The 24,872-nt window shown below is 37.2% G+C and overlaps 1 protein-coding gene across 1 annotated transcript; it reads right to left on the minus strand.

Moving 5' to 3' along the window:
- Nucleotides 1-1,078: 1,078 nt before the first annotated feature.
- On the minus strand, nt 1,079-24,784 carry nectin3a (nectin cell adhesion molecule 3a). Its single transcript, XM_046862178.1, has 6 exons — nt 24,438-24,784; nt 10,374-10,721; nt 7,001-7,300; nt 5,212-5,329; nt 4,917-5,068; nt 1,079-4,471 (listed from the first exon to the last, which is right to left on the minus strand). Exons 1-6 carry the CDS (start codon nt 24,577-24,579, stop codon nt 3,894-3,896), a joined length of 1,638 nt encoding a protein of 545 aa, XP_046718134.1. The 5' UTR covers nt 24,580-24,784; the 3' UTR covers nt 1,079-3,893.
- Nucleotides 24,785-24,872: the final 88 nt, after the last annotated feature.

The raw sequence follows: 24,872 nt of genomic DNA on the forward strand, positions 1-24,872 counted from the left end.
ACCCAGATGAGGATGGGTTTCCTCTTGAGTCTGGTTCCTCTCAAGGTTTCTTCCTTCTGCCATCTGGGGGAGTTTTTCCTTACCACAGTCGCCACCGTCTCGCTCATTAGGGACAAACTTACTTATAAAGAACATATTTATTTTTTATCACCACATTATCTGTTTAAAGCTGCTATGAGACAATGTTCATTGTTAAAAGCGCAATACAAATAAAAATTAATTTCATTTCTATTTTGTAATGGAAAACTTATTAGAAACGTGGCTGCATATAGAAGGTTTGTCACCTCAGTCCATAGGCAACTAAACAATGGGGAAAATGGAGCACCTGCATTTATATATTTATACTTACTATAAGTGCAGAAGCACATGATTAACTCTACATTTGACTTAACTGTACTAACCCAAAACAAAGCACCAGCATGCATTTTTCTTTAGTTATCGCTAAATCTGAAAATGTGGAGTCTCTTTTGGCAAGTCTGATAGATCACAGCTTTGATGTTTCCTTTTTATTAATAGAGAGCATACATTTCTATTAGAAGAAAAAAATCAACAAATCAAGGCAAGTGATATTAGACATGGCTTTTTTTTCCCCACATAATCTACACCCTCTTCTGTGTTTTTATGGCACATACTTACAGATCAAGCCAGATTTATAGACATTACAAGACATTATAGATCTTTTCTGTGGTGCACGTCTGTCATACAGTTTTCCTCCTAAAGATCAATACCATAAATTATTTGAAGAACATATTATAAAAGTCAGGCTTGCTTTTATTATTCACAATGTTTCTTTTATCAAATTTTATCTTCAGTCAATTAAATTATAGAGGACTCATGATAAGAAATCAGTGGGAAATTCCAGCTTTGTTACAACCCTCAGTTGTGTCAGTTTGTTGGTCCCACCTCGAAATAATACTAACCTGTTTTTTTGGGTTTTTTTTTTTAAAAGATCTCAAAATAAATACACTGTTTTTCATTTGAGAATGAACACACTATGTACACACTAAACAAAAAGAAAGATCTAAAATAAGAACACATCAATCGCGCAGGTTCACTTACCAGCTGTTTGACTTACAAATAAAAAATGAAAAAATAATATTTATTCCAATGACACATAAATCCCTGCCAGATATTTACATACAATACACTGCCTGATGAGTACTATACAGTACTACTGTACAAAATATCCAGTCAACATTTCAACATTAACAAATTGCACAGACCATCCAAAGACAAACACACTCTAAACAAATATGATGATTTTCATTGGCATTCAGACACATATCAATCCATTTAATCATTCATCCTCAGTTAACTGTTATATGTTATAGAGTAAGTCCAGTGGGTCTGGAGCTTAAATAAAGCAAATGCAAAAACATACAAAATGTTGCTAACTCGAACCAGTCAAGCCAGTGTGAAACCAGATATAAAACAAATGAACTGGATTTTTTTACAAATAGACATTCATAGGCAGAATTTATACAGAGCTAGTTAAAAGATTAAATACTCCTTCTTTAAAATAGCTGTTCCTAACCTTCATTTATGCATACATTTGAAGCTGAAGTAGATAGAAGCTAATTAGAGAGCAAATGTGGGGAAACTTTAATTAAAAACCTCAACCTTTGATGGGAGGTTTGTCTTTGTGAAGCAGCCTGAGCAGCACATGCAGCAGATGTGCTGTGTTAGATGTGGTGCTGGCAAATCAATGGAGAGGACAGCAAGGGTGCAGGAATCTAACTGAGTGGCAAGTCGCAGTTGCCAGTAACCCTACTATTGCCAGTCTTTACATCTGCTACTACAGGAGTCTCATAACTAAACCTCGAGGTGAAGAACGTTGTGTTTTATTAATGTTGATGCCAAGACCTAAAAAAGCAAGAATTATTATGTACTTGTTTCCTTGCCATATATTAAGTCATCAGCTTCTGAATGTGACCCCACATATGTCCAATACGTCCCCACATATTACCCTAATATCTAATCTTGCACAATTTGTCTCTTAACTCATTACTATTCTTGCAATAATTCAGTGTGTCAAACAGACAAATTGACTATTGTGTCAAACTTCATTACATAATTAAAAGCAACTGTTTAACATTTTGAACTTTATAGTTAATGTATTTAAAAATAACATGTTGTGAAGCATTCTTGACAAACAAACAGCAGACCCTATGGTGGAACCTCTTGAAGAAGTGGTAAGCTCCTCTCCTGCATGACTGAATGCAGAGTGAAGACATTGGCAGTGAGCCACATGCAAGAGCTATTAGCAAACAATACAACAGCGTAGTGAAGTGTGGAACATAAAAGCTCCATATTGCTGCCTTACACACTGTTCTCAATATCTGTTTCTCGATCTCTAAATGTTATTAAATATTATTTGTATAGGGTTTTTTTAACAGTGGATATTGTCCGAAAGTGGCTTTAGAGAAATATATAATTACAAAATAGATATTTTACACTGCATACTGCAAGATGCGATCGTGGCAAGGAAATATTCCCTGAGTTGACGTCTAAGAAACGCGAGTCAAAAAGGAACCATCCTCATCTTGGTGATACTGAATAGTGCTATTAGAAATTATTTCTCTTCTATAACTGTTGGCTGTAGTCAAAGTGCAATTGTTTTCACAGAAACTTATGGGCAACTTATGAGTATGATTTTTTTTGTATTGTTTTTGCACATACAGTTGTATTGTATCAAACCTTTAAATTGTATTATGGCAATTTCAGTGCAAACTGTTTTTAGCAATTGCAGTCCTAAGGCTACAATTTACTTGCAGCTTTTCGATTAACGCCACCCTGGAATAGAGTGCTGATGGAACCCAACTAAAGCATTCTTACAGTCAGAATGTCATAGGGAATTGCAGCTCAGCAGCAAATGTGCTGAAGGCTGATATTAATGATGCGCCACTTAACACAGTTTATTGAATGTCTAATGCATTTCTTAGAATAGTCAGCAAAGTAAATGCCTGGGATATCACACCGTGTTTCTGAAGTAAGTATACTTAAGCTGCAGCCAGGAAGAGAAGCATGTATATATAGGCACAGTGACAGGTACATCAGTACTGAGAAGGTTGATATCAACACATCTGGAAAACACACCAACTAACTGTCATGGATTCAGATAATAAAGTCCTGCATGTTAATCTGTGCTGCATGCAGCAGAATATAAAAAAGCTGACATGCTGAATTACAGCCATTTGAGAATATGGAAAATGTAAGTATCTCCAACATGGTGGCACAGATTATACTGCCAACTAAATGCCTACAACTGGGGGCACCATGCTATCTTAAGATCCAATTATTTACCATCACTAAGATTTATGTAACATTAAATCATCTAAATATAAAACAGGCATCAAGTGATGGGAAACCCATTCATCAGTAAGTTTTTCCATGAATTGTTAAAAATTAAAACAGGTGAAGTGAAAAGAGAGAAAATACATATGTACATCAGTAAGAGTGCAATATGCAGATTTTCACTTTAGAACTTGAACATCGAACTGATAATATAATATTATATTAAAAACAATGGGAAAAATATACAAACTCATACAACATACAAATAAAACAATGTAGTTATTTGCATTTGTTATGCAAAATTCAATAAAAAAAAGAAAACTGAACCTGATTTTTAACCGAGGACACATGGAATGAGCAATATATTCCAGCTTGTTTTCAGCATTCCAAGCAGCCATTTGTTCTCTCTTGGTATTAAATGCAAAAAGCAACACAAACATATTCTGTGCAATATCAACCCCCTAAAAGAATCATTAAGATAATAGAAAACAGCCTTTTTAGTTTCCCTGACATACACTTTAAAAATCTTTTCCTTATATGAAGAGTTTGGTTATACTGTATTCTGCAAAATCGTGTCTTACATTAACTATTTCAAATAATTACACATACCATTCTCTACGAGAGATCACAGAGCCGTCCTTATGAGACACATATTCACAGTCTGTGGCAACATCGCACCTCTTCTCCTGCAGGTAGGGGGTGCTGTTGTTCCCAATTGTGCTAATGTTCGAATTTTTTGTGCAACAATTGTCCCAGTCATTATTGTTTTTTGTGTAACTGTGGTAGATCTGTGTATCCCCATCATCATCATCATCATCATCATCATCAGGTGTGTGTTTCAGATCTTCGTTGTAGTTAGGTGAGTCATCTCTAAAGGTGTCCTGAAGCTCAAGGGACTCTTTCTGCATGTATGAAGGCCCAATGTACTGTTTGGTATAGTAATCACCACGGAATGTACGGTGCTGACGGATGTACCATAACAACACAATGCACAGCAGAAAAACCAGAACCAGTATGCCTCCTACAGCACTGCCCACCACAGTGCCCATTGTACCATCATGCAGTGATGCCAAAGTTGGAGAGGTGAAACGGGCACGAAAATGTGTCGGTGATGAGCTAGAGAGACCAGGAATGATTCCACTGGTAGTTGTGAGGGCAGAAGGAGTAGATTGGGGATCTGGTGGAAGAGTAAATACAAATAAGGGTTTTGTGCCTTATAGAGTAGATGGAGAATAGAGAGAAATGAAGACTGCCCTTCTTTATGATTGCAAGCTGTACAAATGCTGTACTTGTGACTATTCTGTCTGACTATTCACTCCAACACAATCTGACCTTTTCAAACAAATAAGGTGAGACATAATGTGTGACATGGCAGAGGTGTATTTATTTTTTTTTTACCACCAAATCCAGAACACAAATGTTTATTTTGTAAAGTATTTAATTTCAGTGCTGGTTACAATAAATATGTAAGAACATTAAAACATAAAGCAAAAACAAAAACCTGCTGGTGTTATTTAAGCAAACAAACTTTTTAGTAAGTTCCAATGATTTAATTACAAATATTTAATTTAATTAATTTTAATTGGCCCTGAAATGCATAAGCAGATGAAATCTTGTCTTACCATGTATCCAGATGTGTACCTCCTGAGAATGTAGTCCAACCTCGTTCTGAACCTCACACCTATATGTTCCAGAATCATTTTTTTGCAGCGGATGAGTGAAGACCAGACTGCTGTTTATCGTCTTAACTCCTGCAGGCATAGGCATGTTGAGCCTGATAAAAAAAAGGTTCCTGTTTTAAACTCTTCTCCAGAGAAAAAGTAATTTTGTTAATGAACATTTAGAAAATGGATCACTTTTTACTTTAAACACATGAAGTGTGGACATTGTAAAAACTCAACATATTTATGACAGTACCTGGTCCAGAAGAAGTGATGGGGAGGAGGATTGGCATTTGCTCTGCAGTCCAACTTTGCGTTTTCTTGTCCCACATACCAAACATCATTCTGACCTACAACCATTACATCTGGAGGAACTGAAAATAATAAGGTAATGAGAATGGATCCATCGCCTATTACTGTAAGACAAATACTTCAGGATATTTACACTTTGGGAAATACAGATATTTAGTTTACCTTCTAAATATATAAATTCAAACCGTATAGTCTATTTATCTGTAAACCTGCTTTGGGACAAAGTCCACTGTTAAAAGCACAATACAAATGAAACTGAATTTAATTAAATTTAATAAAAGGAATAGGGAAGACTTTTAGGATGCTAAAATCTGTACAAAGAACAATCAAGGAATAGTAAAATTATACTTCATAAAAACATTGCAAATGAAAGTGGAGTCCACAAACACTAGCAATACCATTGCTTTTTTTATTAGTACAGAGCAAAGGACATTCTAAACTCTCATTTAAACACAATCAGTCATTTAATTCAATTCAATTCATTTTTATTTGTATAGCGCTTTTAACAATGAACATTGTCTCAAAGCAGCTTTACACAGATAATGTGGTAATTAAAAGTGAATATGTTCTTTATAAGTAAGTTTGTCCCTGATGAGCGAGCCGGTGGCGACTGTGGCAAGGAAAAACTCCCCGAGATGGCATTTACTAACTGTGTCAGGTGAACAATATATTCACTGCACTCATATATTATATATTCAACTTCAATTGGCTTGATATGGGCTTTAAAATGTATGAAACTGTTTCTTTTGAGAGCTTTCTTCACTGCTGGAGGCCACAGAAAGAGAGAGAGAGAGAGAGAGAGAGAGAGAGAGAGAGAGAGAGAGAGAGAGACAGACAGACAGACAGACAGACAGACGTGTGTGTGTGTTTTTATTTAGTTTATAGTGTCCAGCATAAGTGAGTACACCCTGACAAATTTCTCATGATAACATCCAACATTAACATTGCATTTCATTAATCAGCATCATTAACAGGGTGAAAGTAATTCAGTGGCCATGCATATCACCAGATCTCAACCCAGTAGATCACTTGTGGGGACTTCTGAAAATGCAAGTTGAAAGTCATTCTCTATCCTGCATCCAGAATCTAAAAGACTTCATTATTTAATAATCGAGAAATATAGCTGTAGCTGTATGTCGTCAGCTTGTACTTTCAATGTCTCCAAAGAATGACGCCAAAGAAAATATACCATTTTGTACATTTCTATTAAATGTCACAGTCATGTTAAAAAAATATATAAATATTATTATAAATAAATTATATATATATATATATATATATATATATATATATATATATATATATATATATATATATATATATATATACACACACAGTGTGACTAAAAACATCAAACCACCCTGTCATTTAATAAGCAGTTAGTAAGCACCACCACATGTTTACACTGATAAAGCTTTGTTCTTGATACTTGAGCTTGCTTGAGCCCTTAGTAAAAATGGCTTTATTCACTGGTTTGATTTTTTTTTCCCATTGAAATTCATGGCTGTACATTATGAATAGTGCACATCCAATTCGTATTAATATTCATATTTATTTATCTATTCAGTCTGTACAGTATATTCATTTACCTTCCTAATGGTCATGAAACACACACATATGTAAATACTATTGAATAGCTTATTAGGCACACTGGAATGCTATACACTATTCAAACTAATGATGGCAGGTTCCAAATGAAAGCTCATAAGATCAGCAATGAGAGGCCAACTCACATTGTATGTTGAGCACATAGGGAATGCGCAAGTCCATGGCAAGGGCAGGGTGGTGTACCACACAGGTGAGGGCATGGTTAAGGGCATGGCTGCTGGGTGCCCAGATATAGTTCACCTGAGTGGACGTGGTGCCATCAGCTTCGGCCTGCATGATCTGCTCAGAACGTCCATCAAGCTCTGCCTCCCAGAAGACATCGGCTGGGGGGCGCGCCCTTTCAGCCATGCATGTTGCCACCACACCCTCCACATTACCATCCACCAGAGGAACCGAACCCGCTAACACATATACTTTGGGCTCAACTAAAAGAGAGACACAGCAAAAAGAATATCAATTGTAAATTGATTATCAACACTGGTACATACACATACACATCAGGAAATTGTTCTCACCCTAATAAACATCCCTCTCATCCCTCTCAGTGAGCCAGCCAAATTTAGATTGATTAATTAATTTCTGTTATGCCACACAGGGATCAGTACAAATTTGGTTTAAACACCATGGAGAAACTAATGAAGAATGAAGAATAACTTTAATTCCCTACATCTGCTTTGGTCGCAGGCTAGTGACGGGTTGGGGTTGCTTCTGGAGCGGGTATAATGTTGTGGGTGCTGCTGGATTTTAAACTTAGCTTCCGAAAAAACTGATGTCTTTCCATTTTAACAATCCATTGCAATGGGTTTGGTTTCCTGATTAGGGATCCAGATCTGACAATTTTTGAATCCAGTATAAGATTCTAGTATCTGATATTAGAGCAGTCCCAAGACTGCATTACTGACCATCCATCTGTTTTCTGCCACCAAGTCTCTGAGATCTTCTGGTCAACTGCTTTTTACTGTTTCATAGTCCTGGCTAAAAGTCAGTGACAACTAGGCCTTTTCAGTTGCTGCTTTGAATTTTTATTTATTAAATCTTTTTGATTTTCAATTTAATACAGTGGACAACTTGTGGTTTTTTTAACCTGTACACCAATTGACAAATGCACAAATGTTTAGTCAAATATTATTTAGAAATAAACACTTATTTTATGTAACAGGTTATGTAACAGATTCTCTATAGGGTTCAGGTCTGGTACGTTTGCTGGCTAGTCAAACACACCGACACCAGCAACTCCATAAAGCTGGTCAGCAGAGGGGAGCATGAACTGCTCTACAACTTGCTGGTAGACGGCTGTGCTGACCTTGGACTTGATAAAACACAGTGGACCAACACCAGCAGATGACATGACTCCCCAAACCACCACTCACTGTACAAACTTTACACTGGACCTCAAGCAACTTGGATTCTGTGCCTCTCCCTCTCTTCTTCCAGACTCTGGAACCTTGATTTCCCAATTAAATTCAAAATTTTCTTTCATCTGAAAAGACGACTTTGGCCCACTGAGCAACGGTCCATTCCTTTTGGTCCCTTGCCCTGGTAAGACACTTTTGACGTTGTCTCTGGTTCAGGAGTGGCTTGACAAGGAATGCGTCAGTTGTAGCCCAAGAATACGATTGTGTGTGGTGGCTCATGAAGCACTGACTCCAGCTGCAGTCCACTCTTTGTGAATCTCCCCAAATTCTTGAATGGGCTTCGTGTCACCTTTTTCTACCACCACTCTGTGAACAGCAGCTCCTTTAGCTTATGTGTCTTACCCTCCATGTGCAGAGTGTCAATGATTGTCTTCTGGACACCTGTCAAGTCAGCAGTCTTCCCCCATGTTTGTGTAGCCTGAACCAGAGTAAGACACTATTCAAAGACTCAGGAAACCTTTGCAGGTGTTTGAATGTAATTAGCTGATTAGAGTGTGACACCACAAGTCTCCAATATTGAACTTTTTCCACAATATTCTAGTTTTCTGAGATAGTGAATTTTGGGTTTTCATTAGCAGTAAGACATAATCATCAATATTAAAATAAATAAACACTTAAAATATATCAGTCTCTGTGTGATGAATCTATATATTATACAAGCTTCCCTTTTTGTATTGAATTGCTAAAATAAATCAACTTTTTAATGATATTCTAGTTTATTGAGATGCACCTGTATAATAACTTTACAACCTTTTGTTTTTAAATATAACCTTTCTACTGCTGTAGTAGCACACACTAGCCTGGGATTCTTCTAGCCTCAATTTTGTCCTAGCCTAAACATACAGAAGCCATGCAGGTGTGATCACTGCCACGTCTGCCACTTTAAAGAGCAAATTGAAGTGGAATGAAAAGAAATTGCACATTTTGACAGGAAAGGGAATAGGGTTGTGTAGCACATTTCCAAAGGAACAGGATACACATTTCCTGTCTGGAAGTGGAAAGAGTGAACAATACAGAAGAGGTCCCTTCCCCTTCTCTTTCAGGTTTACATTTACACAACATCAAAATGCTGGTTAAGTGTAAGGATATAAATGACACACTTTGTCAATACAGACATGCACATGGTTTTAATTTAATAGTTTGCATTTCTACAATCCATTTTTTTAACAGAAAAAACTAAAACAAAATAAAACAACATTTTCTTCGGATTTTTTTTTTTTTTTAGAAAGAAGTAGTAGATTGTGTCTCTCATCTTAGTTTTTAATCTCATTCTGGGAGTAGAAAGGTTGCTCTCAAATGTGGTATTTTACTAGTTCTTTAACAGTAAGGAGAAAAATAACAATGTGTGTTGTTTTCCCTTATTTATTATTTTTTTAACTAGTTTTTGTTCTTGTTATTGCACAACCTATTAATATCTTAGAACCCCAATAATTGTCCAACAATTTGACTAGGCATGTGTATACTGAGAAAAACAATAATGAAGATCGCGAGCAAGGCCCTTAACCTCATAGCTACTCAGTTCTATGAATGAGATGTAAGTCGCTCTGGATGAGGGCATCTGCCAAATGCTGTAAATGTAAAGTCAAAGCATGTATTGTTCTAGTTTGTAGCTCAGTGGTTAAGGGATTGGACTCTGGATCCAAAGGGTAATAGGTTCAAATCCCAGCACCACCAAGCTGCTACTGCTGGGCCCTTGAGCAAGGCCCTTAATCGCATAGCTACTAAGTTCTATGAATGAGATGTAAGTCGCTCTGGATAAGTGCGTCTGCTAAATACCATAAATGTAAATGTCTATCAGTGAAATAAAGGATCACAAATTTAAAAAAAATGCTGTGTGTGGAATTAATATTCATAAAAATTTAGAGATTTATTATTAGTTGTACATAAAGAAAATTTTCTATCAATATTAAATCAAATTCCATTTTAAGCAACTATGCCTATCCTCATATAATGTCTATAACTTATCTGACTTTGACTTATTAAGGATCTAGTGTTTTCTGTTTGCAAATTCCTATAAAGTTGCTTTGTGACAATATTTACAATTAAAATTATACAAATAGAATTTAATTGAAACTCAACATACCCATGATGTCAACAACTGCAGAGGCCTGTGAGTTACCCAGTGGAAAGGTGACCACTTTGCAAATATAGGAACCAATATCTGCAAAGCCTACTCCCTCCAATACAATGGAGGCATCCTCTACTGATGGATTGACAAAATGGACCCGATTTATGTATTCCTCAGATATAGAGATGCCAAAATGTGGATTAAATACTGCCACTGTGACAGAGCCCATGGGCAAGCTGCGCTCCCAGGAACTTTGCGTCAAGGTGAGGTTGGCACCCACGTCTACTTTACAGCTTAGTGTGGCATTCTTTCCGAGCACAACTTGAACATGTTCTGGAACCACAACCTCATTGCTGTAAACACCTGCAGTGAGACACAAAATGAACAATGAATAAAAATCTAAAATAACTCAAAATTCCTTCATTCCCACTAACACAATACACGTGCTCTGCTATTAAAAAATAGCATAAGAATGCCAAGAAAGAAAAAATAAAAGCATTAGAATGCCAAGGAAAATGATGTTGTCTTTGCTATACACATTGGTTGTCCATGAGGAGATAGAGAACTTTAAGATAAGATAAGATAAGATAAGATAAGATAAGATAAGATAAGATAAGATAAGATATACCATTATTCGTCCCACAGTAGGGACATTTCTTTGTTACAGCAGCAAAGAAAAAGAAATGTGCAAATACAGTAAAACCCCGTTGTATGAGCAACCTATAGTACGCAAACGGAGATACGAGCAAGCTCGCTCGAAAATTTTACCCTGTTTCACGAGCAAATTTCGAAGGCACAAGCAAACCTACGCTGCCGGTTCACCGTTTTCGGCAGAGGGTCGCATCAGTCGCTTAGTTCATGACGTATCACTCGGTCGCTCTCGTTGTTCATTGCAGCAAAAACATAACTTTTTTTAGTTTTATATTTTCATTTCACTAGAAATCTTGAAAAATGTCTCCCAAGAAAATCAGTGATGATGCTGTGAAAACGAAAGTAAATAGAATTACCATGGAAACCGAAGAGGTTATGAGCGTGGTGCGCGTCTCACACTCGCAATCAACCACTACCACATGAGTAAGTGTTAAATTGTAAAATGTTTACATTACGGTAATTTGCGGTGTATTTGTTTGTTAAAATAGGCTACAAGTACTTTTTAAGTGCAGAAATAAGCAATCGAATGAGATCTCGGAACGGATTAAATCATTTTTACATTTTTATATATATATAGCTTAGCTGGAAGGGAATGATAATAGTCATCTATAGCCTGTAATGATCTGTAGACCCTGCTATGTTTCCCAAGCTGACCTTCCACTTTTTTGCTCCATTGTCATGAACTAGAGTGAAACATGTGTAATTTAGTATTACTCAGTGTGGTCTGAGGGCTTCTGACTGGGCAATGCAGCACCAGACCCCTTACAATACTGGTGCGTCTTACAACATACTTTTGTATACATTGAGTAATTCCAAAAGTAGTGCTGTGGTCAAATATAAAAAAACACAGGCATTGGCCCTGTAGGCTCTGTAGCCCCAATGTAACCCTGCTACAGTGGGTTTACTTAATTGTGTCCAGTGATTTTTTTATCCCTGGTGGGGCAAAAGATATATTGGTGGATCTTTACTATGACCTGTTTCAAGTTGCCTTGTTAAAGTCTCCATCTACATACAGACAAAAGCATCCAGCTATTTGTTCTGATGGCTATTGAGCATATTATGATGTGCAGAGGCAAAATTAACAAAAAAGGTTGAAGGGACAATGAAGAATTCTCCCTTCTTCCATTCAACTTTCTCACACTTAACCATGTCCCTGTCAAGTAAGACTGCATTAGTCAGGTTTAAATAATCATTGCCAACTGAAACATATTAACTCAATGCTATAATAATCAAACGTATGCCCTTAATTATATGCTTGTATATCCAAACAGTGACCATTATAGCCAGGCAGTGTATAATAAAATACTGTAGTATATATGAATAATATTGGGTCTGGGCAGTTCTATTAGAAGCTGCATGGTAGCATGGTAGCAGCCTTACAGAGTATGACCAGACAAACCTTGTGGAATCAATGTCACAAAGAAGTACACATTATTGTACATAATGAATATTGTGGTATGGGATTACAGGAGACTAAACCACATCCTGGCATGCTGGTAAATTATTTGCCATATTCACAATCAAAGACATGGCTCAATTTAGTCTTGCTGACATGACATGCACCAAGTTTGGACAAATAAGGTATAGGATATGTGAAGGATCGTAATAACATTTTTGCTTTCCTCAGCTGTAATTAAGCCCCATGCGAAAAGCATTCGCTCTGCATGGTAGCAGACAGTGAAGCCTGCATCACACAGACCTAATGAGTACCACACATTCACCCTCCTGCTTCACTATGGGACATGCTGACTGTCCTCATTGATCTCAGTCTGAGCACCTTGCCCTATAAAAAGTGCTGAAATTAAATTAATCATTTGCAGCTGTTAGATAGCTTTTGCCTTTTCTTTTAATCTTTGTCTGCTCTTCATTTATTGGAGGGTACTGCAGTAAAAAACAAAGTCTGGTAAATAAAAATAAAAAATAAAAGGTTAAGACAAAATAGAAGTGGATGTCAGACATAGCTTAGATCAGAGACTAAATCATAAGGCAGACAATCAAATAAGAATTGTAAATTGCAGAATTTAGAAGACATTTTCTTTTCCTTTAAAAAAGAATATTTGTTTTGTTACACCTAAGGAAACATTATATGCATAAAAGAAAAAACAAGTAGCTGATGCTAAGCGCTTGGCACTTAGTTACATGTGGTAAACCTTGGCTATTATATTTGAAATATATGTCTACTGAGGCACTCTCTCACTTTCTCTTTCATGCTCCCCAACCCACTCTGTAATTGCTAGAAGAAAAACACACAGAAGGGCGTGTGCCAGGCAGAACGCATTTCTTTTCACGCTCCGCTCAGGACAGAAACAGAAAAACACATATTCCTGAAGAGCACATATTGGGAGAAGATATTTGATTCTCAGGACCAGCAAACCTCCACTATATAACTGTATTTATTCTCTAGAACAAATCTGTAGTATAGGAAGGATATCATTTCTATGTGATAGAAACTTGAATGATAATAACATAATACAATCCCAGGACTGCCAGAGAGCTCTACTTTTGGATTGTTTGATCTCAGTTGAGAGCCATTTTGGATCAGTGTCTACCAATTATAGAAATATAAATACAGTATGCAAGTTTAAAAATAGCGTGTGGTGTATATATATATATATATATATATATATATATATATATATATATATATATATATATATATACACGTATATATAAAGAATGATGCTCTTGTCAAAGCTTAACAATTCCCTTTACTAACATAATTTACCAGTGTCAAATTATTCAAATATACTGTTCTATGATATTGAAGGTAAAGCGTATAATAAAGATGCCATGCTTTTATTTCATTGTCAGTTTTCATTTGTGAGGAATCTGGAACTCCATTGCATGCTCTCATATAATACAGAAACTGGATATGGTTGATGCAAGCCCAGCTCTGTGTATTATACAGTTGCTCTCTTTTAAAGCTAGCGCATGCTGTCACGATGTCTCAGGGACCCAAAGAGTTGGAGCAGCTGTCACCTGTCTTCTATCTGACGCATATCATAATGAGAGTAACCGCTAATCATCATGGTCATACACATTTTATAAACATTATGTAAATGTCTGTTTTTCACTGAGGACAAAGATTAATGGTGAATGGGTGACAAACCATGATGGAGACTCATGTAAAAACAAAAAAAAAATCTAAATGCTATGCCAATCTGCCTGGCATGCTTGGACAGTTTGTACAGCCAAAGATGCCAAATGTTGCTTCCTGCCATTTTTGCAGCATGATGTACCTGGATACAATCCCCAAAGCCTGCTCTCTGAGGTGTTTTCTGTCTGCTGGATAAAGTAAGTGAGACTAGTACACAGTTGGTATCTTCTTTCCACAGTGCAGGACAGATGGCTTCTGCCTTGGATAGTTGAATGAACACCAGAAAGGCAAACTGCCGCTCATATATTATTTGCTTTAACCACATAGAGCAACAGATCCAAAATAGAATGCCCTTTCAATTCATGAACAGCCTTGAAAAATAAACAGGCAAAGCAACATGCAATTACAATTACTAACAGTTTTTGTTTTAAAATATTAGAAGTGTAGGTGTATGTGACAAACATAATCTGTGTCAAAAACTAGAAAATAGAACTGTGAACCTGAAAAGCAGAAATGGGATATTCTGTTTTGTGTGCCTTACAAAATCTAGGAAGGGCCATATAAAGTAAACCAAAAGACCTGTTCATAGAATTTCTACAATGACAGGGAAAAAAAAGCATTATGACTAAAACAAGACACATAAAACTACATAGACTGTATGATTTGTCTAAATAACTATATCTAAGACTTTTTAAAAATCAGTTTAGATACATGTCTATACACCCTGTAATTCCTGTCAAATTAGGCTTTTGGGGTAGAAAGATTTTTATCATAAAAAAAAGACAAATGTAAATGATCATTCTCTTTGGACTGCTTTTATTTATGGACATGTTTTGCTGTCAAAACAAGAATCATCCCACTGTATGTTCTGCATGCATGAAAGTTTTAGCTTGGCTAGATTTGAAGTTAGTCCGTTAAATTTAAGAATGGTTTAATTAATGTATTCAATCACCAACCATTTTAACAGTTAATCAGGCATGCATGCATTAATCCAGTTAGCCAAACATGTGGCAATACTGCAGTGCATAAAATAATGGAGATTCAGCAAACGTTTTGGTTAATATTTATTTAAAACATCAGAGTGGAGGAAAATGTGATCTCACTGAGTTTGACAATGGAATGATTATTTGTGTCTGATCAGCTGGATAGCTGCAATAACACTAGAATTGATACATGCAACATTTTTTCAGATATGTGCTGAGAAAATGGTAAACAACTGGATATGACAATGTTAAAATATATACAACGTGTTTGTGTATGCAGCAGCATTGCAAACCAGGCAGCTTTATTGTTCAACTGTTATGTATATAAAATGGCAAGCTGTGACAACACTATAATCAGTTTTTCTTAATCTTGATGAATCAGTCACTCCTCCTCATGCTATACAAATTTGTAGGTCAGATTTCACCAAATTTAAAATTTGGGGCACATCATGCATACATTTGTCATACTGAGCTTGTGTTTCTGGTGTCCACTGTTTGCATTTGTTTAATTGGAGTCAATGGTGTGATTTCAGAAACTGCTCCTTTAGGGTTAGTAAATTTTCTGTATTTATTTATTACACCCTCTATCTACCTTCTCTTTATCACAGTCTCTCTGATTTATTTCTAACGTACTCAGAATCAGAATCAGGAATAGCTTTATTGCCGAATATAATCGCACTTACAAGGAATTTGTTTTGGTGACAGAAGCTTCCAGTTGCAAATTTAGTAAGAAACATAGATATAGTAAAATATAATAAATAAATAAATAAATAAATAAATAAATAAATAACATTGTTATTGCACATTTTATAAAGAAAAATAAATAAAGAGTATAGGAGAGGGAACGGTTCAGGGGAAGGAAGGGCCGTGTTTCTTTATTGGATACTTTCACTTTCGCACGCGCGCACACACACACACACACACACACACACACACACACACATCTCTCTGTGTCTCTCTCTCACTCGAAGTGCCCTTAACTTCTTCTCAAAGCCTTCTTACCATTTTTCTCCCCTGGCCTCGCCCTCTATTCACAAAACAGTTTTCTACAATCATCTCCACTGCACCGGGCGGCCAGCTGCTGAACCCTGCTTCTGTATGCAGAACCATCATCGTTGAGGCTGATGACCATAGTGTCATTTGCAAACTTCAGGAGCTTGACAGAGGGGTCTGTAGAGGTGCAGGCTTTGGTGTACAGGGAGAAGAGCAGAGGGGAAAGAACACATCCCTGGGGGGCACCAGTGCTGATAGTACTGCTGATTGACATGAATTTTCCCAGTCTCTCTAGCTGTTGCCTATCTGTCAGAAAGCTGGTGATCCACTGACAGATAGCGCTAGGAACGGAGACCTGGGTTAGTTTGGTGTGGAGAAGTGTTGGAATGATAGTGTTGAAGGCCGATCTGAAGTCCACGAACAGAATCCTCACATAAGTCCCTGATTTGTCCAAATGTTGCACGATAAAGTGTAGTCCCATGTTCACTGCATCATCCACAGACCCGTTTGCTCGGTAAGCAAACTACACATGGTCCAGAAAGGGTCAAGTGATGTCCTTCAGATAAGCCAATAGCAGTTTTCAAAATGACATCATGACCACAGGTGTTAGGGCATGGGTCTGTAGGCATTAAGTCCAGTGATTTTTGGTTTCTTTGGAATGGGGAGGACGGTGGAACGTTTGAAGCAGGCAGGCACTTCACACAGTTCCAGCGATCTGTTAAAGATCTGTAAGAAGATGTACACCAGCTGGTCTGCACAGGTGTTTACACAGGCTGGTAAAACTCCGTCTGGTCATGGTGCTTTCCTTTTATTTTGTTTCCTGAAGACCTGATGCGCATCATCTTCACTGATCTGAAGTACAGGAGGGGGAGAGGGGGGCTGCTAGAGGTGTTGATGGTTGAGTGGTGAGATGGTCAGAATGGGTGTGAGGTGTGAGACCAGGGCTTTCAAATCTACAGTAAAACTCATTCAGGTCATTAATCAGTTGTTGATTCCCTACAGAGCTGGGGGATGGTGTCTTGTAGCTTGTGATGTCTCTCATCCCTTTTCACCCTAAAGCAGGGTCGTTGGTTGAAATCAGATTTTCCAGCTTTTTGAGTAGCTCCTCTTAGCCACCCTAATCTCCTTTGGCAGTGTCCCTGGCCTGACTGTAAAATATTCTGTCCCCATTCTTGTAGCATTCTCTGTATGCATCCTTTTTGTTATTTTAAGAAATTAAATTTTTTAAAACCAACATATGCATAAAATATATTGAACCGATTTAAATGGAGTACCAAGGCAACAAAACATAAACAGTGAGCATACATACAATTAATAGACTTTTATCTGAATAATTTTAATGGTTTAATGGATGGTACTGCTAGTCCATCTCATAAAAAGGATTCCTGAGTTACAATAACACTATGTTGCTAAAGTAAATAACTCAGTCCAATCACATCTGTTTCATTCCACATGACTGACCCTTTTACTTCCAGTGAGTGACTTGCAGCAGGTTGTGTTGCTGTAGCAAGTGATGCTGCAGCAGTCTTCTTTTTAGCACATACTGCATAGGGAAGATCAATGCCATTGCAGATAATGTGGCCCATCATATTCTGGTCTTGTGTTAAGTACTGTGAGTGATGCTTTCGTTCTTATATGCTTGTTTATTCTTATTTTCATTCTTGATAGTCATTTAACCATGAATACTAACCGTTAACAAATCATAAGTAAGTAAATAACAAATCTGTTTAATTTGAGAATTTAGTTGTATTTTTTTATATTTTGATGCTTGAATGTTCATGACTGGGCATAAAATGTAGTTTAAAACTTTGCATACTTTGTGCTTTAAGCCTAGAAAATACCAGGTAAACTGAACTTTACACAAAAACCTTAAAATATAAATGATAATTAACTTTTTAAACTCTGTGTGTGTGTGTGTGTGTGTGTGTGTGTGTGTGTGTGTGTGTGTGTGTGTGTGTGTTTTACATTTAATACAACATTTTTTAATTATATGTTCCACTTAACTGTTCTACTTATTTCAGCATACTTGAATGAATGTCTTTATTCCTTCCATCCTTTATTCTTTCACTCCCTCAATATGTGGAATTGTCAGGATTTTTTCTTTTTAAGAGAAATTCTAGAAGCAAATGCTGAAGAATTCATATCACTAGCATTGGCGTAAACCAGGAAGTGGTTGCACATGCGAGTATTACAACGAACTACAAGTCGCATTTCACCGCACTGCAAATCGTATTTTTGCTATGGAGTGAGCCGTCACAGTGCGCTGCAACTCTAGTTACTTTTTTGTACCCCTGGCATTGTTGTGTATGTTTTCAAGTTTAATAATAATAATAATAATTATATTAAAAAACAGTAATACTAAAGTGTTAGGTGAATACTAAAAAAAAATAGTGGTCCGCCACTTAATATGTTACAGAAGGAACTTAGATTTTAACTCAGATGTTCGCATGTAAAAAGAATTGCATTCGGTACACATGTGTACCGAACTGAAAGCCCTGTACGAATACATGTACCGTTACACCCCTAGTATTGGGTGATAGTAATAGTCTAACAATAATACATTTTAGATTTATTTATAATTCCAACTTCAGATTTCATTATATTAATAGGCAATTCATTAAAATAATTCTAATAAATAACTAATACTTGCAACTAGCTAGTGACCAGGAGTTAAAACCAACATGTAACTTTTTTCCACTTTAATTAAATTATGTTCACGCCAGGCATTGCTTGTTTCTGGCCGTGCGCCTTCTTTTCCCCTCGGCACCACTGCAGCACTACTGCACCTGGCTCACACACGCTCGCTGCAGTGTACAATGCTAAAAGTTCACAGGTTCTATTATTGACAGTTGGTGATAGCTAGAAATATCTAGGTTTTCTATAAGCTGGATGTTGGCCAAAGTAGACCAATAAAAATTCAATGAATCATTCAAGCAGTGAATTGCTGAGGTAAGGAAATGCTGCAGTTTTCTCATCATGACACTCTAAAGCATTTTTCTTTTCTCACAACTCCTTTAGTGTCAATGTTCGAGTTCAAATGGCAGATTAGTGTGTTATTTCACATACACAAAACAATGCCTGCATTTTTAGCCTGTCTACATTTACTCACTAAAGCCTAAACCTTTATATTTTAGGCGTGAGTGAGTGGAACATTAGGCTGACACAAGAACAGCTTTCCAAACATTTTTTCCATAAAGCAACTTGTAATGAAACAACAGCTGTTTTTGTTAGTTGCCTTGTTAAAAATTGTGAATTTGACGTGTCATTTTAGCCCCTTAGTTTAAATTAGGGCATAAATATGTCTAGTTGAAGAATGTTTCAGTGATAGCACACACAAATCCCCTTCCATTTCTTAACTATGTTAGGCTAAATATTTTATTATTAGTATTATTTAATTTAATTGCCTTGTATTGCCAGTGTTGCTTGTACAGTTATACATATTATATGTAAGTTTTTATTATTTGCCATATAAACTTTGTGAAGACGTCTAATTTGATATCACATTTTGAATTTAAATCTCATTCTAGTATCTCAGGCAGCACAAGAGGTTGAGAGAGCAAGGGGCTAACAATCACTGAAAACCTCATGGAAATAATGGACAGTGACATTAAAGATAGTAATGTGTCACACCATACTTTGATTTGATGAAGAGGTCATTTGAACAGTCATCTCAGATCACTTCTGGCTGAGGGAGCATCTGCAGCTTTCGAAGATTATAAAGAACTCGACAACAAGATTGACTTATAGTCAGTAAATACCATGTGTCATTAGCTGATGGGTTTATATAATACACATATCAGCCTGCAAATTTGGCAGCTCCAAATAGGCAGGGATGACAAAGGCCTGACTAAAATCTAAAAAGAGCTCAGGCTCCTCCTGTTTTTGTGATAACAGACTAAAGACTGTTCTCCATATTACAATAAAATAAAAAAAAATGCTCACTAAGATTATCCTCAAGGGGGCAGGTCAGTGCAAGGGGTATGGGTTTTGCTGTTGAAAAGCCCATGTGTTTAAGTGATGAATTAACACCCAGACACCCTTTGTTGATAACGCTGTGTATGGTCTCCTTCATGGAGCCAAATAGGTTTCTAGAACAAGACAAATTGACTCACAATAGATTCAGCAGCCTATTGTAAGTGTTTGTATGTCCACTATATTACCCCCTGTACACACTTCATGTGCCTTTACTCTCAAAGAGTCTTGTGTGGGATTCCCCTATGTGATTTGAAAGGTTGTTCTACATGAACTGCACATACTGGGGTAAGATATTACAGACATTAAGAGTTCTACTAATGATAAGGCTTAAACCTAAAAAACTGGTGACTGTACAACATTCCTGTATTTGCCCAACACACTGTGGTGCTATTTGAGCTGCATGGTTAAACTGATCAGAGAAGAAATTTGACATTAAAATAAACTATGAATGAGTGAGGGGTCATCATCGCAGCCTAGGAGCAACAACTGTAAAACTATTGATGGAACACTCACAAGGAGAATTATCATCATCAGAGTCTATATTGACAGGCATAACTCTCCAAGAGGTCTCTAGATCTCACAAAAGTGAGTGCACCCCTCAGCAACAATTTTATTATATCTTCTCAGTACACCCTAAATGATACCAGCTGTACATTGTGTAATAATATAAAGCCACATGCTCTATTTATCATGTTCATGTTATTAAAGCAGTTTAAATTGGGTGTTTTGAGTACAATTCTCTCATACTGACCACTCTATGTTCAACACCACACGACAAAGAACTCCGAGGATTTAAGAATTATATTTGTTGCTCTCCACAAACAAGTTGAGTCCACGTGTTTTTTGTCAGGTGCAGAAGCTGCTTCATAAATAAGACGTATGAGTGCTGCAGCATTGCTTTAGAGAATGCAGAAGCAGAAGGTCCGCTTGTCAGTGCTCAGACCGTACGACACACACTGCAACAAATCAGTTTGCATTTACGTCATCCCAGAAGGAAGCCTCTTCTCAAGCAGGCTCACAAGAAAGCCCACTACCAATTTGCTGAAGTCGACCTGTCCAAGAACATGAATTACTGGAACTATGTCCTGTGGTCTGATGAGACTAAGATAAACTTGTTTGGCTCAGATGGTGTCCAGCATGTGTGGAGACGCCCAGGTTAAGAATGCCAAGAAACTTGTGTTTTGCCTACTGTCAAGCATGGTGGTGGTATCATCATGGTCTGGGGCTGCATGAGTGCTGATGGTACTGTGAAGCTTCAGTTCATTGATGGAAACATGTACTATGACATTCTGAAGCAGAACATGATGCCCTTCCTTTCATTTCTATTGTATTGTCTCTTGAGAACATATAATAAAATGGTTGTTGAAAAGTGAGGGGTGAACTCATTTTTGTGAGATACTGTACATACTGTGAGATACTGTACAAGCTTGAGAGCTTGCTTGTCATCATGTCAACAGGACATTGAATTCAAAAATTTAGCTCAAAAGCTTTACATCAAACCTTTGAACAGGTGAAAAACTTTTTCCATGGCATGGCTGTTGCCAGAAGCGCTGGATTGAGTATTTCAGAAACTGCTGAATAGGGCAAAATCAAAAAGCACTGAGTGACCTCTGTGGGTTTAAATCCAAAATTGATAAGAGGAAAAGTAATACAATTATTCGAGTTGACAGTAAAGACACTCGTAGAAACTCAAATAATTACCCTTTTTAACCGAGGAGAGCAGAAAGTCATCTCTGCATATACAAAAAAACCTTGAGGTGGAGGTACTACAGCACTGGGGCTTCTTTTTTGACAGAATTGGAACCCAATTCGATCTTCTGACATTATAGCACAGACATCTTAAGCTTTTTCTGCTCCACAATTCTACTGAATGGTTATCTGACTTACTCTAGCCATTCTGTCATCTTAAGGCAGTCTGGGCATTCTCCGTTGACTTCTCTCATCAACACATAGCTTCCGTCCACAGAACTGCCAATCAGTGGATGTTATTTCTTTATTGAACCATTCAACCAAGTAGAGAAAGAACTCTAGAGATGGCAATACATGGAAATCACAACAAATCAGCATTTATAAAAACTAATAATGATGAAATTCCTAGTGATGTACTTAATTTTACAAAAAAATTATGGAATATGATTTATATGTAGATTTATTTTTACTGAGAACAAATCTATGAGATAAGTAACAGTTATGTCTATTTTAAAGACTGCAATAGTTAGCTTGTATATGAGCTGTCTGAATTACTCTATGTGTATACATATGTATAGGTTAATACAGCTTTATAGTAATTTGAGTTGGTTTGACTTGTTTAGGAGAGTTGCTAGAGCTGCTAGAGCGAAGCCACACAAAAATAGTATATGAATGGCAGCAGGCTGTGCTGGCTTGAATGTGAAGAGACAACACTCACTGCTACATAATTAGGAGAAATTATTCCTGCCAATATCTCCACAGTGAAATGATTATATAAATAATATAAAGGGAGCAGGTCCAAAGAGTGCAGGCAGGGTGGAGTGGGTGGAGAAGAGAGGCAGGAGTGATTTGTGATAGAAGAGTATCTGCGAGAGTGAAAGGGAAAGTTTATAGGACTGTGGTGAGACCTGAGATGTTGTATGGTAAAGAGACAGTTGCATTGAGTAAAAGACAGGAAGTGGAGCTGGAGGTAGCAAAGCTGAAGATGTTGAGGTTTTCGTTGGGAGTGACGAGGATGGAAAGGATGTTTCTGATCGCCATCACTGTACCCCGCAGCAATTATCTGCTTTAAATGGACATTTGGTGCAACCCAGATGAGGATGGGTTCCCTCTTGAGTCTGGTTCCTCTCAAGGTTTCTTCCTTATGCCATCTCGGGGAGTTTTTCCTTGCCACAGTTGCTCATCAGGGACAAACTTACTTACAAAGAACATATTTACGTTTAATCACCACATTATCTGTGTGAAGCTGCTTTGAGACAATGTTCATTGTTAAAAGCGCTATACAAATAAAAATGAATTGAATTGAATTGATTAGAAATAAGTTTATTAAAGGGACAGCGTATGTAGGACGTTTTGGAGACAAATCGAGGGAGGCGAGATTGAGATGGTTTGGACATGTTCAGAGGAGGGACATGGGGTATATCAGTAGGAGAATGCTGAGGATGGAGCCACCAGGAAGGAGGAAAAGAGAAAGACCAAAGAGGAGGTTTATGGATATGGTGAGGGAAGACATGGATATGGTGAGGGAAGACACAGGTTGGGGTGGACCAGCTTCTTCTTCTTCTTTCGGCTTCTCCCATTAGGGGTCGCCACAGCGGATTATCCGTCTCTATACCCCCCTGTCCTCTACATCTGCCTCTTGGATGATCCGCTGTGGCGACCCCTAATGGGAGAAGCCGAAAGAAGAAGAAGAAGGTCCACAGCACCATACTCTGGGTTTGGTACCAGTAACTGAGATAGTATGAATAGTGGATAAAAAAAAAGTCCAGGTCAGCTGTTGACAGTTGCATTACCAATGTTTATCTTGGGCAGGAGTGTTCAGTTCTTAATCATGCACATGTACCATCCTACAGTTTATAAATGACTCATCACTCATTGTCCCAGTGATGATATGAAAGAGTCTGACCTCTCCTTGAAAGCTTCTTGAAATTCCTTATGTATTCACAGTAAAATTATGGAAAGACTAATACTCTCAATACTAATTTCATCCCAACAAAATAATGTGTATTTTAAGTAATACTCTTGAGTTGTGTCTATAGCAAATTAATCTAACTTCAATTATATCATTAGCTTACATTCTGTTAATGGTGATTATATGAAAATTAGTTACATTAACCGTTGATGACTGTTAAAATCAGTGCTTTTCCTATCTTTTAATAAAATACATTGGTGAAATTAAAACTTCTAAATAAATCCACATTTTTTTTACAGTAAAAAAAAGTTAAAAGACAAACTGAAACTGTTGCCATAACTCGCAACACTGTTGTCTTTATGTTGACCTGTGCAGAGCTCAGTAGACCTTTACCTGGATATTTAGTAGACACATACATTAGTTACTTTATTTATAATCTAGAATTTTTTTTTTTACTGAATACAGTGCTATCTTTCATGTTAAATCATTTTCAGGTTTTGTCAAGCCAAGCAATACTGAGAACTGCCTAATGATGCTTTTGCAGCTGTACAATGTGTCCATAAGCAAAATCATCAGTAATTAATAATTCTGTTCATCATTACAGTAGATCATTAGTACATCACAGTAGTACATATTTACATCTATAACACACGTGATACAGTGGGCTGCAGTTTGCTGCTGGAGCAGATGTGTTGTGCTAAAAGCTGCAGTTACAGACCGCACTGTTACACAGCAAACTTCCAACTTCCTTCAGTAACCGTAATAAAAAAATAACCTACCAGTGAGGAGGAATAAAAGAAGAGGAAGATGAACGGACAGTTCCAAAGATACTGAGAGATTCAAGTCGAAAAATCGTTGTCCCCTTGCCATGATTTCAGACTCCGCTAAGCTTCTCTTTTGAACACTGCCTTGGGTAACCATAGCACTGGAGAGAGAGGGGCGGAGTCAAGTCTGCTCAAGTAGGCGGAGCCTCTTGACCTGTGAACACGTGGAAATAAGCTCCTCACCCTCATGGTATCAACAAGCCCTGAAATTTAGGTCCATTTTGGATAAGCACGGTTTCTCATGGATAAGTGTATTATTTCAAATGGACCCCAGCACAAGGAGAGAGAGGGGGTGTGTTAGGATAAATATATACATTTGACTGCTGTGAAACTGTACTGTATAGTAATAACACTGTGTAGTGTTAGTATAGTACTATCAGAGATTAGAGA

The sequence above is a fragment of the Silurus meridionalis genome, chromosome 12, assembly GCF_014805685.1.
Source record: "Silurus meridionalis isolate SWU-2019-XX chromosome 12, ASM1480568v1, whole genome shotgun sequence".
Lineage (NCBI taxonomy): Eukaryota > Metazoa > Chordata > Actinopteri > Siluriformes > Siluridae > Silurus > Silurus meridionalis.